This window comes from Coregonus clupeaformis, chromosome 6, assembly GCF_020615455.1.
Source record: "Coregonus clupeaformis isolate EN_2021a chromosome 6, ASM2061545v1, whole genome shotgun sequence".
Classification (NCBI taxonomy): Eukaryota; Metazoa; Chordata; class Actinopteri; order Salmoniformes; family Salmonidae; genus Coregonus; species Coregonus clupeaformis.
Window position 1 is genome coordinate 49,968,710 of NC_059197.1, and position 17,668 is coordinate 49,986,377.

Consider the following 17,668-nt stretch of genomic DNA (forward strand, 5'->3'; position numbering starts at 1 on the left):
AGCGCTCTCTCACTCTCTTTCTCTCTCGCTCGCTCTCACTCTCTCACTCTCATTTTTATTCCATCAGTCCTTTCCCACCTGTAGTACTGCATGGCCGGTGTATTACACAGAGACACCCCACCATGCTCTCTAATAAGCTAATTAGCTAACGCAGGAACATCATGTTCTAAGAGAAGAAAATTGCTGTTATTCTCTGGAAATCTATTTGTCTCGCTGTAATTTGAGCAGAAAAAACACAAGGATTGTCACAGACCATTGTTGTTCCTGTGGAGGAAATGTACTTTAATGCACCGTGTCGTCTGCTTGAAAACCTCAGACTTTAATCAAAAAAGCTGCCTCTTATACAGAGAGAAAGGCAGGCAGGGGAGCACTTTAGGAGCAACTCTCCATTAATCTCAGTCATTTTCATTCTCAGAAAAAGGTTTGGGTGCACTGCACATTGTAAAGTTGCCGCTGCTACCGCACTGCGGATTCTACCTACCATTATGGTTAGTGCTGAGGACCCTTTAGTGGAACTAGTGGAAAATATTAGTAGATGGTTAGAAACATCTGAAGTCATTACATGGAATCACGGTACGCAACTTTGTGTGTGACCTTGGGAGGGTATTCTGCTCTGTCCATGCTGTTAGCACAGTGTCCACCTCACAACAGACTAGGCGTGTCGGTCTTCTGCTGTAATTTTTTTGCAGTGCATATGAACTTCTTTAATGTCGAGACCATTTACAGTCAGCTGTTCAGGGTCACATTTTATTTGGATAGTCCATGTAGATGCTCTACAAATGGTCATATTATCAACAAACTATCTGTTGATCAACAACTGACCATCTGTTGATAAGCAACCTCTTGCTAAGGTTAGGGTTAGGGCAGGGGTTCCCAAAATGTTTTGGCCCACAACCCCAATTTAATATCTGAAAATTCTTGCGACCCCAACCATGTAAAAAAAAGTATGTAATTAACAGCCAATGTTTACTTTCTGATTGTCTTCTCAACTCACTATCACATACTTTTAATATGGGCCTATGAGAGTCAATTGCAAATTAGTCTGACATAATATATCTTATCTCACCACCACTAATGAGATGGGTGTGCTTGATGCATGTCGTATCGGAGGTTCTCAAAGTCAGGGGGCGTGGTCGACAATGCGCACCTCATCTCTGCTGTCACATCCAACCTGGATCAATATTTGGTTATAATGCCAACGAGAGCACTGAATCCAGCTTCACACAGATATGAGCTGGCGAAGGGTACCATGAGTTTTATGGTGCTTTTAAGACAACTGGGAACTATGAAGAATACGAGGTCAAATCGTGACATCAGTGATCTTCAGGTCGGAAAGTCGGAGCTCTAGAAAGATGCCAGAGTTCCCGAGTTGGAATTCCGAGTTGGATGACCGTTCAAAACTATTTTTCTCAGTCGGAGCTAATTTTTTTCCGAGTTCCCAGTTGTCTTGAATGCACTGAAGTCGGAAGTCGGAAATCGGAAGTCGGTGATTTCAGAATTCCCAGTTGTTTTGAACATGGCATTAATGCTCAGAGGGAGACGGCAGGGTATTCCCTTTGAGTTAGGAACCAAAACTCATCCGTAGCGACCAGTGAATGCATTCGGTTACATGACAGATCGATCAGCTGTTCGATTTCACTTACCGGCATGCCAACTGAGCCAGGATCACAGTCACGGATTGGGAAGTAGGTCCCAAAGTGTTTTCACCATATACATTGCAGCCGGTAATAACAAAGTCTCTGCGATGGTGGGTGGTTTCATAGCGTAGTTGGCCTAGCCATTCACCGTGGGGATGAGTCAAGTGCAACGGTCAAGTGCGGCCTTTTCCCATGATCTAAGGGCACTCTGGTTTAATTTTATCTTTTAGATTTTAGATTTTTTAATTTAGATTTTGAAGGTTAACCACATTACATTGATTTTGAGATACAAAGACGATATTATAATATATATATATATTTTTTATATATATATTTCTTTCTTCAGGATTTTCTAAATTCTCCCGTGACCCCATTATCATATCAGGCGACCCCACATGGTGTCACGACCCCTAGTTTGGGAACCGCTAGGTTAGGGTAAGGTTTAGAATAACGGTTAGGGTAAGGGTTAAGGTTAGAGTTAGGTCTAGGGATAGGGTTAGGGTAAGGATTAAGGTTAGGGCTAGGGTTAAGGTTAGTAGATACAGTAGTTCGTTAAAATGTTACTGATAGTCTGTAGATAGTCTGTAGAGCATCTACAGATGGACTATCCAAATAAAGTGTTACCCTGTTCAGAACTGCTGCTAGTTGAAGTCAGCCTCACTGTGTGATTTTACAGCTTCTGTCTCCCTCTCCCTCTCCCTCTCCGTCTCTGTCTCCATCCTGCTGTCTGGGTGTCAAAAGTACAAAAGCCAAGTAGAGAGAAATGGACCGAGTGCCCGTTATTGAACGCATAAATCACTTGACACTGTTGCAGTGCGTGTCTGTTGATTGCTATTTCCTTTTCCCCCCATGGATCTCTTCTTACACCTCTATTCTCCTCTTACCTCAGAACTCACACAGACTCACTCTGACTCAGATTCACAGAGAAGAGGACCATCAAGACTCTAGAGCATTCATCTTGTGTCCATTGCCTCATTGACATCCCTGTTTAGAGGCACAGTTTAGATACACAGTAGCACAGATACAGTCCTCTTGTCTCTGCAAAGTCTTGTAATCCAGAAGCACTTCAGAGTGGGACCTTACCTCTGACAAGAATCCAAATGAAAAGTTCAGTATGTGAAAAGAAAATGAAACTCAGGCTTTCTTGAGGATATTTTTTTAAATAGTAGAAAAACTTCACTAATGATGAATAAATATTAATATTTCTAGCACCAGTCAAAATTCAAAACATAATATAGGATTATAGTCTTAGTGCTATCTGTTCCGACAGATCAATAGGACATTGTGAAGCATAGTGATTGATTACTACACAGTAAATTTTGAAGTGTTAAAGTAACACTTAAAGAGTTAAATTTAACACTATTTCTGAGTGTATATGGTCCCACCCTGAAATAGTGTTAATTTGACTCTTTTCATAGTGTTAACATTTTAGAGTTAAATTAACTCTAAATAGAGTAAAAATTTAACACTCGCTTACACTGAATAGTGTTATTTTAATTTTACACTAAAGGTTAAATAACACTGGAGAGTGTAAATATTACCCTTGGAAGAGTTAATCATTTACTCTTCTAAAATAACAAATCAACTCTGATTGAGTTTGATTCCAGTCCAGTTTAACACTGCATGGAGTTGACACTCAAGGTTAAAATAACTCTGATAAGTGTTGATGTTACACACTATTGTGTTGATAATTGACTATCTTGCAGTGAAAAACAAGCTCAAATAGAGTCAAATTCTAACACCGTATAGTGTCACGGAAATAAATCTCAGCAGTATTCATTTTACACTTTTTTTAGTGTCAAATTACACCAAATACTCCATTAAGTGAGTAAAAATCACAACTTACCACAAAATAATGCATTTCAAATTTTTATTAACAGCTCAACTATGTCAGGCTAAAATATATTAAGAATACAAATCCCCTTTTTTAAAACATTGACCTTAGGTTTCCATAAAATGGCAATAGGGAACAACATACAAGGAGGAATCTGTCGTTCCATACTTCATTTGAACATCAAAAGGTTTAAAGTAACACAGTTCAGTAATGTTGATCACCTTTTGAACCCTGTCTGGATGCATCCTGACCTTAAAGGCATAGTAATGGTAATCAAAACACACTGTTTCCATCAGTTTTCCACAGAGCAATACACAGTCATCTTTCACAGCAATAATTTTGATTTTACAAAATACAGGCATCTCAAATGCTACCTCAGTACAGATAATGAAGTCACGGCGGTACTCTGTACCATGATGTTTGATCCACTTGGCAGAAAACACACTGGTAGACAATACAGACCCACATTTTAAAGCAATCTCGGGACCTTCTTTGAGCTCACTAAGTGTTACCATCTTCCCCGAACCTAAAGTTAATCTTTCCTTGCTAAAGGACTCTCGATACATTGCCATACAACTTTGGTGCTTTTTGGCTAATGTTTTTGTTACATTTTTAAAGCTTTTTAATTGCTTCTTAAAAAAATTATGTTTAGCTTCATAACGCATGCACCACATGTGCAGAACTGGGCCGATGTTTTTATATTACGAGGGTAATGAATCATGAAGTGATGCTTTGGTAAGAGATTGATTGCAGGAAACAACTGCTTGAAGAGCTGATGATGATCAATGATTAAATGTTTGAGGTAAATGGTCATGCCTTCTGTAAGGACTGGGGAAAATACAATGTTAACAATGTGTAGAAGCAAAAGTAGAAGATGCCAGTGCTGGTCATCTGACTGTATTAAATCACCAAATAGCAAAGGCATATTACGTAATAAGCACCAAGACTGTATAGCATTCAACCCCAAATCATTACTTCCATCAAACAACTTTACTCTAGGTGGACGGTTTCGCTGCTGATTGTATCCATAGTCAAAAGCATGTATTCTACCAGCCAGTTGTTCAGCATTTAGGAAGTTTTCCTTAATGTACTGCAGGACAAGTTTGACTTCAAACTGAGCAACTCCTTCTAAAATATCGTGCATTATATCTACAGAAAAATTGTTGGCTGTATTAAAATACTGTAGTGAATTCAGCAGACAAATGCGTTTGACACCATAGATATGAGGTAGTGTAGGATCTGTTTGTAAAGTTTGACAGTGCAGTTTGTGCATCTCGATAGTTCGTAGTACAACTTTTGGATAATCTTCACAGAACACAGTTTGAAAACAATCTTTCTCAAGGAGACAGAAACGACAACAATACCTTGCCCCAAATGACTCCACAAAGCCAAATAAACCATGCAACCCAAGATTATCACCAGTGACCTGAACTATGGTACCGTGAATCACATCTTTCAATCTGGGAACTTTAAGTCCCTCTGTCTCGAGTACTTTAAGATCACTGACAAGTGGCTCAAGTATCAAATTAAAACCATAACGCTTGATGTCCTGCGCATGGAAAAGAGCACCCAAATGAATATTTATCAATGATGAATTAAAGATTGGGGGAAAATTCCTTAATGTAAAGTATATAGCACCTAATTTGTGTATACCCTTTTTAGACCCCAAGGGGTTTGCTGTTTCAAAGTCGTCATAAAATAGCTGGATCTGTATGGCATCTTTTTCTATAGAGAATAAGGGACTTTTTTTAAAATAGGCGGCATCTCTCAAGTCTGCATACACACCTTCCTTGGGCATGTGCCTGGGCTTGAACATGTCTGCAAGTTCTGGGTTTTGAAAAATGGCCTTTAGTGTTTCTAAAATAGGAATATATGCAAACTTGTCAGTTACAACGACCTGATCGTATGTCCCAGTTGTTTTGTTTCTTCTGCTGTCAAATCTTGTGCCAAGCACCTTTTCAACAGGTTCTACGATTCCCCATTTCTCTTTGAAGTGTTTATTTCGTTTAGCTTCTGAATTTAAGGGTGTGAAAGGGTTTTCCAACTTTTGCAAAGATTGTTCTATTCTGTTCTTATTTTCAGTTTCCTGTGGAGATAAGCACTGCAAAGCTGCATCTGTAGCTTGACTTTGAATCTCAAAAAACACTTCTTCCATGGAGGAAACAAAACTATTTACAGTAGATTGACTTAATCCAGCTGCTTTTAGTTGTGCAACAGCAGAGGCACACATATCTAGAGTGCTCCTGTTGGACTTTTTCAACAGAGTAGATGTGGCTACCTCGTGTTCATTAACTGTCCGTGACGTTGTAGCTGTCTCCTCTACATTAGTGGTCACTGCCTCTCCAATGCTGCTTAAATAAACATCAGGGTCAACCTGTTGGTCAATATACTCAGTGTGTTTTGTGTTTAAATGTTTCCTAAAACCAGAAAACGTACCAAACGCACAGCCACATCCAGTCTGAGCACATTTAAGCCGGAGATTTTTTCCAGGCAAGTAACCGTGAACTAATCGTAAATGCCTAACAAGCATATTTGAACTCGATAACTCAGCCTGACAAACAAAACACTTCATGTTCGAGGAGAAACTTCAAGCACTAATGAAGTAACCTCGCCCTGATTTCAGCAACACGAGGGCTCTCTTTGACCTTGCCAGCATCGATGCTGTACACTGTAGTTTGGATGAAAGTGTACATGTTGTGGAGCATGGTGTTGTAGGATGTGCCAAACACAAAATGTGCCTTAAATAGTTCGTCAAAAGCAACAAGAGAAGAGGTTGACCTGCAAGGTATGGCATTCTTGTCGATAATGATGAAGAACTGGTGGATTGCATTCTTCTTAACTCCAACAGCTAGGAGATAGGGCTGAGCGCTAGTAGTGATGGCATCGAGATGCTCTTGAATGTTTGTTCCGGTCTGCGAAGACAAATGAGGGAAAACTGTAGTTAATGGCCAAGTAGTTGTAGAATATGCAGAAAGAGCCAATACACTACTCTTATTGAATATGAATATTGAATGAATACTTGTAGCCTAATATTAGGTGTTCATACCACAAATTAGAAAAAATACAAACCTTCTTGAATACCACAAGATGTTTCTCTGCTTGGGATGCGGAAACCTTTCCTGGTCTCTTCCGACCCTGAGCGGAGGGTGGAATCAGGTGTATAAGCAGTAAAACCGATGACAGATCACTGTCCCAACCTGTAACAACACAAGTTCAATGTTAACACACTTCAGTTACGTTGTTTTCTTTACAAAAGACCCCCCAGACAGACAGCAGTTCTACATCACAAGAAGTTCTCTAACTAAAACATCCACAGGGCTGAGTCAAATCTCAAAAGTTTTGTTCAATATACTGCTACAGAACGTACTCGTAAATCTTTCACAGATCCAGCTTCTTAGTATTATGTTGATATTTAAATGTTTACACATAATGTTGATATTGCAATACAACACAAAAGGTAGGCTTACAAGCATCTTACCAAAGTCAACATCCAATTCAGTGCCATCCTCAGGAGGATCAGCTGCCAGCAAGAGTTCTTCAAGCTCACTTGTGGATGGAAGCTTTCTGCATTGTTTGATGATCTTTTTCTTGAACGTGACCGGCCACCTTTCCAGAAGCTTGCTTGAGGTATCCTCTCCGAACATTAGAACAAAATCCTGTTCAACCTGGAGTGGGGTGGTGTTGGTGACAATTTCAGTTATTTGACAGCCAATCAAATTGTATTGCGTGCTAGTTTAGCTAGCTAGTATCACTACAATGTCTTACAAAACAATTCACTTGTCATAGTATTTTCAAAATAACATAATTACCAAGCTTTTGACGTCTTTAAAACGTGGAAACTCAGACAGTATGTTGCTTGACTGCTGGGGGGTCGAGGATCATTTTGCGGCGATACACAAACGTCAGTTCCATTTTCTTCTTGATTGTGTCTGCATCAGCAGAATGTTTCATCAGTGAGATTGCTTTGTTGCACTCATCATCAGTCAGGGCAGTCTCTGGAACAAACTGGGATTCTCGTCTGACAGTCGGTCCTCCAGACATGTCTTCACCAGTTGATCCTTTGGCTGATTCTACACAACACGGGAAAATTTCAATCATGTCAAAAGTTTTAGTAGCCTGGCTAACTTTTAAAGGAAGTACTCCACTGTAAAATATACTTTTTGAGCTGTAAACTAAATGATATGAATGATATGTTTGATGCTAGGGAGTGTGGCAAGCTGGTTTAGCCAAGGCCAAATGGGAAGAAGGCCAAATTACAGGTGTTGGCCATCTGAGGGGCAGAGGACAGCAAAGGGGGGGGGTGGTTACATGATATATATGAATGTATATGGAGCGTGATAAAAGGTGACCTTGAAATTGTGGCGTTAATGGCGACGCAAGGAAAAATTTGGGTGCACCTACATTTTGTGCTGGTGCACCTAAATAAAAAAGTTAGGCGCACAAGTGCAACCAAGACAAAAAAGTTAGTGTGGAGCCCTGCATCAATGCTGGTGTTAATATTGACATTATTTCTTCACAATTTATGAAATCTGCAGTTTGTGGGTTGAAAAATGTATGAAAATGCCATCTACTGGTTTAAATCACCCTAAAGTTTGCAAGGCCAGTTTGCCAGGGGTTGCCTCGACCAGTCAGTGTCGAGGCAACCCCCTTATGTCACAGTCCTTTGTAGGTCTCTGATGCATATTTTCTTTAAATTTGCTAAGAGGGAGGGAGCTAGCAGAATTGAAGGATGTAGTTACACATTATACTATATGTCTGAGAAATAGTGCAACAAATGCAATTATTGATCTAGCAACTGTTTTGTTCCATACATTTTCCAGTATTACCTCCGAATGATGATCGCCTGTCTTTGGCGGTGCCTCTCTGAATAGTTTTAATCCTCCAGGCCAAGTACCCAGTTCCACTCTCGCCATCATAATAATGCTCCTTGAAGGATGAAAGGATAACAAAAATGGATACTTCATTGAAAACAACATGGTCTGGTAGGATTCAAAAACTTCCAATAATATTTAACATTACAACTATTACTGTGTGCAACTCACATAGCCATTCTTAGAGAATGGGTCACTGAGGTACGGGAATAAGGTCACTATTCCTTTGGCATACATTTCTTTCACCTGTCTGGGTGGAGATGTACTGCAAAATTGAAGAAGAAAGGATTGTGCAGTCATATTCACTTAGATTCAGATTTAGATTTACAGATTGAGAACACAAGGACTATTAACAAATTACCCATTCATTTCTGTCATGTCAGCTGCCAGCATGTTCACCATTTTGCGTCTGGTTTCATCCGTCAAGGACTTGGTTCGGTTGTATTCATTTATTATACGTTCCCCACCGGTTTTGTTGGTAAGAGCTGATTCCACCAACTTAAAACAAAATGCATAACAATTCTGCATGTTATGTCCACTGCAAATAAACTGGAAATAAACTAATATGATGTCAGAGGATGTCCCGATCCAATCTCAAAGATTGCAAGTGCTACAAAAATCCAATGAAAAAGCCAATAATGGTAAGAAACTCCCTCCAGACAGCGACAATAACTTGAATGTACTCGAAGTGTGCACTGTATTATCAATAAATAAATAAAAGTATCTGATCAGGACTCAATATCAGCAGATACTTTTTTTAATCGGATAGGGCGCTTAAAAAAACTTGATCGGGACATCCCTAATCAGGACTTCAAAAATGTTTTGAAACCATGTAATTTACAATGTATATTAATGTAATTTTAATTCTCTGAGAACAGATTCAAGAACAGAATTTAAAATGTCAGAATTGTCTTACTTGCTTGGCTTCTGTATCCAGCCTCTGGCGTTTTCTGGAGGGGCTATCTGAAATAATGACTGTATCCTCAGAGTCCAAGGTATCAAGGGATGATGGTTGGGATTGCTCAGAAGAGGCCACCATGGAGACAGATTCTAACCATGATTTTTAGAAGAAAAAGAATTATATATAGTTCCCTCATAATCTAAGACACTTATTTAATAGACACCATGAACTTCATAAAACAAAGAAATAACGTATTCATTAATTAGTCTAATTAACTGAAACAAACTTGAGTCATATTTGATGGTTAGCACCCCAGTTGAGGGATCCTTTATAATATCCTCAAAAACATCATCATCCAATTCAGTCCCTGAACTGTCAACAATTTTCACACCTTCTGTTACAGCTGGGACACCAAACTTTGCAAATGCTAGAAAAAACAGGGATAAAAGCTTGTGTAAACAAAAGTAAATCATTATTTATATAATAATTTCACTGTGTACACCTACCTTACCCTATAAAATAGGTTTTAAACAAACACTATTAAGTGATTAAAATGTTTTTTTTGTAGCATCATAACTATACCTTAAGCAATGCATCCACAATTAAAGTGTAGTTACCAAGGGCAAAACAGAAGAAATTTAGACGTACAAAAATGGACCAGTTCCAAAAACCTGAGAACTTAACATGTCCCATCATTTTAGGAATATTCCAGTATATCAATTTTAAACAGCTAAATTCAGACAGTTATTACTAACATTGTCAAATTCTTACCTGCAATCAAAAAGTCTTTCAGATTTGGCTCAGTTATTCTGACAAATTTTTGGACATCTCCAAGTTTAGCTTTAAGCAGCATGCTCCCTGCAAATAGTATCAGTACAATTTCTCACAGTTAAAAAGTTGATGGTCTTATTTTAGCAGTATTTCCTCAAATATAAGAAAAATATTGTTTCAAGCCACCAAAGTGCTGAGAAATGATCAGCACTTTTGCAGAAATGGCCAGTTAAATTGAAGTTACTGTCAAACACATTAAAAAGGATAACGTCTGATTTTCATCCTTGTAACATTAATGTTACCGCCTTGCCCGCACAATTACTGCAATTGTTGGGTCTTGGTATATTATAGAGTGTGGTCTAGACCTACTCTGTCTGTAAAGTGTCTTGAGATAACTCTTGTTATGATTTGACAATATAAATAACATTGAATTGAATAATGTTAGCTAAACGTTACACCATAAGTGTGTGCTAAGATAGTGCTTAAGTATTTTAACAGTACTGCTGCTGCTTTGAAACCCGAAAGTCATTTTGTATAATATCCAGGAAAAAAATAAAGGCACACCGCTTAAGCAGTGTCCAAGGTTAATGTCTACCCGCCGTTAACATAATAAATCCATGCCACCCGCACATAGTTAGCCAGTCAAGCTAACGTAGCTAACTGTAGCTAGTTTAGCCAACTCCCCTTAGTCTTTGCTATGTTCCTGTAATATCTGAACGTTAACAAGAAGTACACAATCCCCCCTCCACGTTGTATTAACATAACTTACAATAAATCGGGCTGACATTGTCTAGTTTGAACGTTATGTTCGTCAGTTAATGTTAATTAACGTTAGCTTAATACTGCTGGCACATGGACTGGACAGAAGTCAGTCACAACATGTTAACGTTAGCCTTTTTAAAATTCGACATTTTAAGACCTAAAACCAACTAGAGTGCACTGTTAGCAACGATATAAAGTAATTCTTAAATGCTGCTTCTGTTAAAATGACAAATAATGTGTGTATAGTCGCTTAGGAGAAACTTACCGCAGTCATTCCACATGAAGAAAATGGCGCCGTGAAAATGTGTGGTCCGTTTGAGACGAGTCGTAGGTGGGCGGAGCTTTCCAGAGTACGTCTGACACTGCGTCTTTTAACAACGTACTTTTTCACCAACACTGGGCGGTATCTTACTCCAACTGTTGTAGTAATAACTCTGTAAGAGTCAATGTACTTTGACACTGCATATTTAACACTATGGAATTTACTGTGTAGACAGGGATGAAATGAAAGCCTGTAATTTGCTCTCCAGAGATTTTGTAAACAATGGTTGTTAATCGAACAGTACTTCATTCTGTGGATTTTGTGGATTTTGACAGTTGAGAATCACTGCAGACCAGGGACCTTGACCTATTTGGAGAAGGACCGTCATCTAAAACATGCCAGCTGCTGCCATTTAGCCTTTCATAAAGCCATGCCTTTCTACTTCACCCTATATGTTATGTAGGCCTAGCAGACTGAAGTTGACAATGTGCTTATTTAATAGTCACGCTGTGTAATGTCACAAATGAGCATAACTGATTGGTTTGTTCACTGATCTTGTGGTCACAGTCACGTACCATAGAACCCTACGAGGGACTCTAACATCTCTATTGGGCTGTACTGATATGTTTTTGTTGGAAGTCAACTTCCTCCCTAAGCCTCACTAGCCTCATTAAGACTCTCAGTAGCAGAACCAGAATTAGGGATGCCAAGTATGTGGCAGGTTAGAGATGTCAAGCAGGTAGAGTGGCCTCCTGTGTGTAGTGTTCTCAAGACCAGCCAGGCCCAGTGGGGAGCACAGGACTGCCTCTCAAAACGCACACATGCACACACCCATGCAAACACACACACACGCACGCACACACGCATGAACACACACACAAACAACTGCATGCAAACGGGCATGCACACACACACACACACACACACACGCACACACACACGCACACACACACACACTTACATACTGTAAAATATGGTGGTGGATCGTTGATGTTATGGGGCTATTTTGCTTCCACTGGTCCTGGTGCTCTTGTTAAGGTCAACGGCATCATGAACTTCACTCAGTACCAGGACATTTTAGCCAAAAACCTGGTTGTCTCTGCCAGGAGGCTAAAACTTAAGTGGACATTCCAGCAAGACAATAACCCCAAGAACACATCAAAATCCACAAAGAAATGGTTAATTGACCACAACATTTACATTTTTCAATGGCCATCTCAGTCTCCGGACTTGAAACCCACTGAAAACCTGTGGTTTGAATTGAAGAGTGCAGTCCATAAGCGCAGACGAAGGACATCAAGGACCTGAAAAAAATCTGTATGGAGGAATGGTCTAAGATCCCTCCCAGTGTGTTCCCCAAACTCATAAAACATTTGATAAAAAGGCTCAGTGCCGTTATCCTTGCAAGGTGAGGTAGTGAAAGGTATTGAAAACAGGGGTGCCAATAATGTTGACCCCTATCTTTTTGAGCATTTTTTGTTTTTACTTGTTGAACAAAATATCTTTCTCTGAGCAATTGTATTAGTATAAAATAATATAATTTTAAAAAATAATGTTGAGCATACAATGTAGCTCAGTATTGTATTATTTATTTTATACAGTCTTTTTTGCTCATCTTTATCAATATTTTGGACCTGACTGTATACATATATACTGTATACAGTATATGTGTGGCGTGACAGTGTCTATTCCAGCCTCAACTCTCTAAATAATGAACCATAATCCCAACTCATAACGTTACGACCCTGCATTAATCTGCAGGTAGCTAAAGCTAACCAACTAGGTTCGATGTTAGCTAGCTAGCTAACACTAGGCTATAACTAGCAATGCAAATGGCTCTGCGATACAAATAATATTACTACACAGATCATACACGTAAAGTTACCTAGCGAGCCAGCCAGCTAATGTTAGCTAGCTAGCTAACAGTATGCTTTAACTTGCAATGAAACCTACTTTCTGATCAAATTAGAAACGTATAATATCTGAAAATGTAGCTAGCTATACTCTCATGGATGAATGCTTCTCCCTCTCTGTCATGGATGCCATGGTTGCCCTTAGTTTGAAGATTTAATCCGGAGACAGGTGTTTTATACAACAGCCTTGTGTGTTCTCTTTTCGACTCCTTCCGCATATTTGCAATCAAACACCAGAATTTTCTCCATCTACTTAGCTATCATACTCTGCTTCCACCGGACATTCCACTAATTTCGGTCCACCAGAAAGTGGAGAGCATTAGCAAAACTTTTGCAGTTCTTTGTGATATTGTAGTGTATTAAGATTATGTCTTTGTTAAATGTTTTTCATGAAGAAATGGAATGTTGGTTATGTTAGTATCAAAAGGCAATGTTTAGTATAATGTCACATATAATAGACAGGAAGTGTGTTGTAAACTGGTGATTGGCCAGAAGAGGGAGCCCATCTTGTTGCATTGTTTATAAATAGGGGTACACGAAGAAGATAGGGCAGAGCAGCCATTAGAATTGGAGGACACTGCTCTCCAGACCTCGCGAGTCTGTCACCCATGCTGAAGCTTGTGATCTGAATAAACCTTATGATCAACGTTCAGTATGAGCAGACTCCTTTTGTTCATCAGCAATAATTGCCACCACTCACTCGATACGACAAATGGCGAGCTTGCCAGGAGTGGTTCTGCAATCCTTCTTTGCTGCATTTGGAGTCGCCAAGCTAACTCAAGCTAACTTCGGTCTGGAGTCATGACCCGACTAAACACAGCTAAGTTGTTGGTTTTGTTACTGCTTGTGTACACTGGAGGAATGTACCATTATGACCGTGCCTCAGGTGGTGTTTTTGCTGATGACTGGGGTCTGGCTAATCATTATACAAATTTTAAAAATAGCGCAAAAGTGGTTAGAGTTTAGGGAGTGTTTATAGAGATGTGTTGCTTGAATAGTAAGTCAAGAACAGTCGGGGCCAAGATATGTATACAATTTTAGAGCATTGCAGGTTTAGATAAGCCCTCGTGACGAACGGGGCGACCACCAGGGTGGGCCAAAATCCTGGCAACGCATTATGAGTTTCCAGGTCAGTCTGGGACTGGGGGTTGGTGGGACATTTCTTGGGGATGGCTTGCTCAGCTTCTGTCCGACGGGATAGTTGCATTGGGGGGGATCGCTCGTAGAAATAGCCATACCCACGGCAGAATAAATTTAGGACAAACGAAACAGTACTCAATTAAAGACGCAATGCGGGGTTTGTTACATGTTGTAGGCCGCAGTTGGCTAAAGGCTAATGCTAATGCTAAATGCTAAATGTGTGTGGTGTCACAGTGTACCTAAAGCTACGGCTAAATGCTAATTGCTAAATGCTAATTGTGTTGCGTGCTACATGATAACTTTAACCTTAGAGGTCCACTGCGATGGATTCAAGCCTCTTAAACTTGTTTGTATGTGGTGGAACTGAAAGTTCTACGCAAATGTGAGCTCTGTTATGTGTAATTGTGTGAGTATAAGGTATAAAATAGTGACGCTGTAGCGTAATGCTATCGTGCTATGGTATGGTAAGCATGGGCTTAAGGGTATGTGCGCATGCGTTTGATTTTACGGGGCTAAAACTACGACATGCGGTCGCGCTGAGCCTACAAAACAAAATGGTGGCTTAAGGTCATAGGTCTTTGGGGTTACCCTGCAAGGGGGAAATGGACACAGACAAAGAGATATTGGGACACGAGTATTCTAGTTGTTACATCGGCGATGGTTAAAGAGGAAACTTGTTTTGTGACCTATTGAATTTATAAATTAAATATATGTTGGCGAAGTATAATGAATTAAATTAAATGACGGATTAAAATAAAATAAAAATGTTTTTGAGCGATCTATTTAGTTCTGAGGTTAGTCTTAGAGTGAATAATGGGTGAACGAAGGAATATTGAATATGGTTGAAATAACTCAGTGATTGCATTAACTACTAAAATGTGATTCTGTGTCTCTGTTTTCTGTCATATGAGTGGAACAGTGACGATACGACAGGAGAGAGGAGGGGCTAACGTGTGACTGACGTGCGTGACGTGACAAGGTGTGACGAGGCAGAGTCAGACGATCGGATCAGATATCAGGCTAGTTCACAAAATATTTGATGACAATTTCACATAGGCTTGGCAAATACTATTTCATTAAAAATTGCATTTTGAGGCTCTGTGCATAACTGGGGTTTGATTGGAATTAGGTTGGAAATCAGGTACTGACATTATTCGGCAATTAAGATACTTGGGTGCATATTAAACAATGGAGTTTAGGGTTACATTTACTTGCATTTGATGGGTTGTGGTAAGATAGCCAACACTAATTGATACATTGGTGATATAGGAATAAAAAATTGGTTTTAAATTATTCATAATTTTTAATTGAGTTTTTAATTGGTTTTTAATTTTTAATTAAATGGTTTTTGAATAAGGCATTTAATTGAATTTTTTAATATTAATATTTTATTTGATTTGATTTTTTGGGGAGGTTGTTAGGGTTATATTAATAATTTAAGGGGGGAAGCCATAGGCTATACAGTCTAAAATAAGATAGTTCACAATAAATGAATATAAAAGGGTTGATATAGGGGAAAATTGACTAAAATAGTAATTCTTTAACTAAAGTAGTGTTAGGAGAAACTAATGGCAGATGTTAGTACACCTTTCTCACATACGGATTCAGCAAAAAGACACCCACCTTATGAGAAGGAAGCTTTCAGTGATCATCCAGGAGGGTGATTGTTGCATCAGAGATGAAGATGAACGAATAATAAATAGAGGACAAGCAGAAACGACGATAAAGATGAATCCAAAACTCCAGAAGGAAGAAAAACCGAGATGTCTGGGAACTTAAAGAAGATGAGGATGATGAAGATGAGAGTGATTGAGAGAGGTCATGGGTGGATATGACTCTGTGATCAGAAGGAAGTTGGCAAGAGAGAAACGAAGAAGGATACACGAGATTTGATCTCTGATGAAAGTTGAACGAAGAAGGAGACAAGAGATTCGAGTTCTGATGAAGAAAGCGATGAAGATTTGGAGATTAAAGGTGCTTTATGTTCAAGAGGATTTTATCCTACAATGACTGGCAAAGAAGAAATAGGAGATATAGACCGAGGCGTATCAGGCCTGGAGGAAGCGACGACTTTGGGAGAGGTAAGAGAGCTAGAGGAACAGCTCGAGACGCTGAAGATACAGAAGAGGAGAAACTGCTGAGAGGATCCCAAGAATTGGAGAAGAACAAAGAAGAAATAGAAGAAGGAGGAAGATTTCAGCTACACTTCCAGCAACTTTCAGAAGACTGTTATAATTGTGGACAGATTGGTTACTTTACCTGGGATGGAAATGCGCCAGGAGAAAACAACAGAGGAAGATAAAGGAGCAAGTGAAGATCACCTGTTAGTGCCTAGAAGAGACGAAGGGGGGTGTCAGCTGAGAGAATTGATTAGAGAAGAAGAGAAAATAGCTAACAATTGAAGTTAGGGAATCAATGGAGCTCTGCTATAAAAATCAAAGAGAAATCAAAATAGACATACTAATATTAGAAGATACTGTTATGGCAGTGTTGGGAAGAGATGCATTGTTTAAATTGAATTGTACAATAAGATGTACACTAGACGACTGTCTATTAGACAATCTGTCTGAAAAGTTAAAAGGGGTGACTGTTTATTCTGGGTTACATTCTTACACCAAGAGATTTCAGGCTAGGCTAAAAGGGTGTTTAGTCGTTTTGCCAAGTCTGTGTGTAATGAGTCAAAGGCAGGTGGGGAACTTTCCCAATCACATATTCTAACATTTGGTGGTAAAGGGATTTTGTGAATAAATCAGGGGAAAGGTTTTTAAAGATTAGGAGAAAACATTAGATTAAAATAAGTTAGGAGTAGATTAGGGTTGAAGGAACTCTGAGACAGTAAGCTAAGTTTCAAAGTTAGTAGTAAGAGAGAGAACAATGGTGAAGGACACTGTAGAGTAGGAAGATCAAGGTAATTATAGGTGTATTTTGTGTAATCAAAAGTTTGAAAGTCAGGGATTTAGAGAAAGGACTGAGATTTGGGGAAAAAGTGACACTAGTGGTGATAGATGGAAGTACAAGCAGAGACAACTTTTCTTTGGGGAAAACTAGGAGTAACTAAGGACATTAACACTTCAGTCTATTATAACAACAGTGAGAAGCAATTTAACTCTTTCAACATTGATAGGTATTAAAGCCATAAATATATCGCATTTGGTTATAAGGGAACCAATACAGCACCAATTTTAGGGGAAAGAATACTTATTAGGGTTAGGATGGGGACGTTTCTTCCATATGGAGAGATAATTATGGCGAATAAGTATTGTTATCAGGATCAGGAGTAGAAGCTGTTGCACCTAGTCAAAGGAGGGATAGTTTGTACAACGATATGAAGTGGAAGAGGTTAGGAGTGACTGTTCACTTATTTGGCGTAATGTTACAGAGAAAGGTCAGGGAGAATATAGGTATACTTATCTAGGGCAAGCATTAGAAGTTGTTCCGGTTAAGAATTATTGGTTAAAAGGCTATGTAATTCGTAAAGTGACGCTTATGATGGAAGATTTCAAATCTGTTGAAGTTTCACAGTCACCAAGGGAGTTCAGGAAGAATATGTTACAGTAGTCACTCCAACAGTGAATAA

At 39.1% G+C, this 17,668-nt stretch overlaps 2 protein-coding genes across 3 annotated transcripts; both read right to left on the bottom strand.

Moving 5' to 3' along the window:
- Positions 1 to 3,565: 3,565 nt before the first annotated feature.
- Positions 3,566 to 7,341, bottom strand: LOC121532136. 2 transcript variants are annotated; one of them, XM_041837851.2, is made up of 4 exons: positions 7,281 to 7,341; positions 6,950 to 7,136; positions 6,541 to 6,668; positions 3,566 to 6,383 (listed from the first exon to the last, which is right to left on the bottom strand). In XM_041837851.2, exon 4 carries the CDS (start codon positions 6,041 to 6,043, stop codon positions 4,094 to 4,096), a length of 1,950 nt encoding a protein of 649 aa, XP_041693785.2. In that variant the 5' UTR covers positions 6,044 to 6,383; positions 6,541 to 6,668; positions 6,950 to 7,136; positions 7,281 to 7,341; the 3' UTR covers positions 3,566 to 4,093. The 2 variants fall into 2 exon arrangements, with proteins under 2 accessions (XP_041693785.2, XP_045076798.1); XM_045220863.1 differs by having other exon boundaries at positions 7,281 to 7,335.
- On the bottom strand, positions 7,312 to 11,261 carry LOC123481224. The gene is made up of 8 exons (XM_045216929.1): positions 11,042 to 11,261; positions 10,015 to 10,101; positions 9,635 to 9,670; positions 9,259 to 9,392; positions 8,704 to 8,840; positions 8,514 to 8,607; positions 8,298 to 8,397; positions 7,312 to 7,541 (listed from the first exon to the last, which is right to left on the bottom strand). Exons 1-8 carry the CDS (start codon positions 11,055 to 11,057, stop codon positions 7,312 to 7,314), a joined length of 834 nt encoding a protein of 277 aa, XP_045072864.1. The 5' UTR covers positions 11,058 to 11,261.
- Positions 11,262 to 17,668: the final 6,407 nt, after the last annotated feature.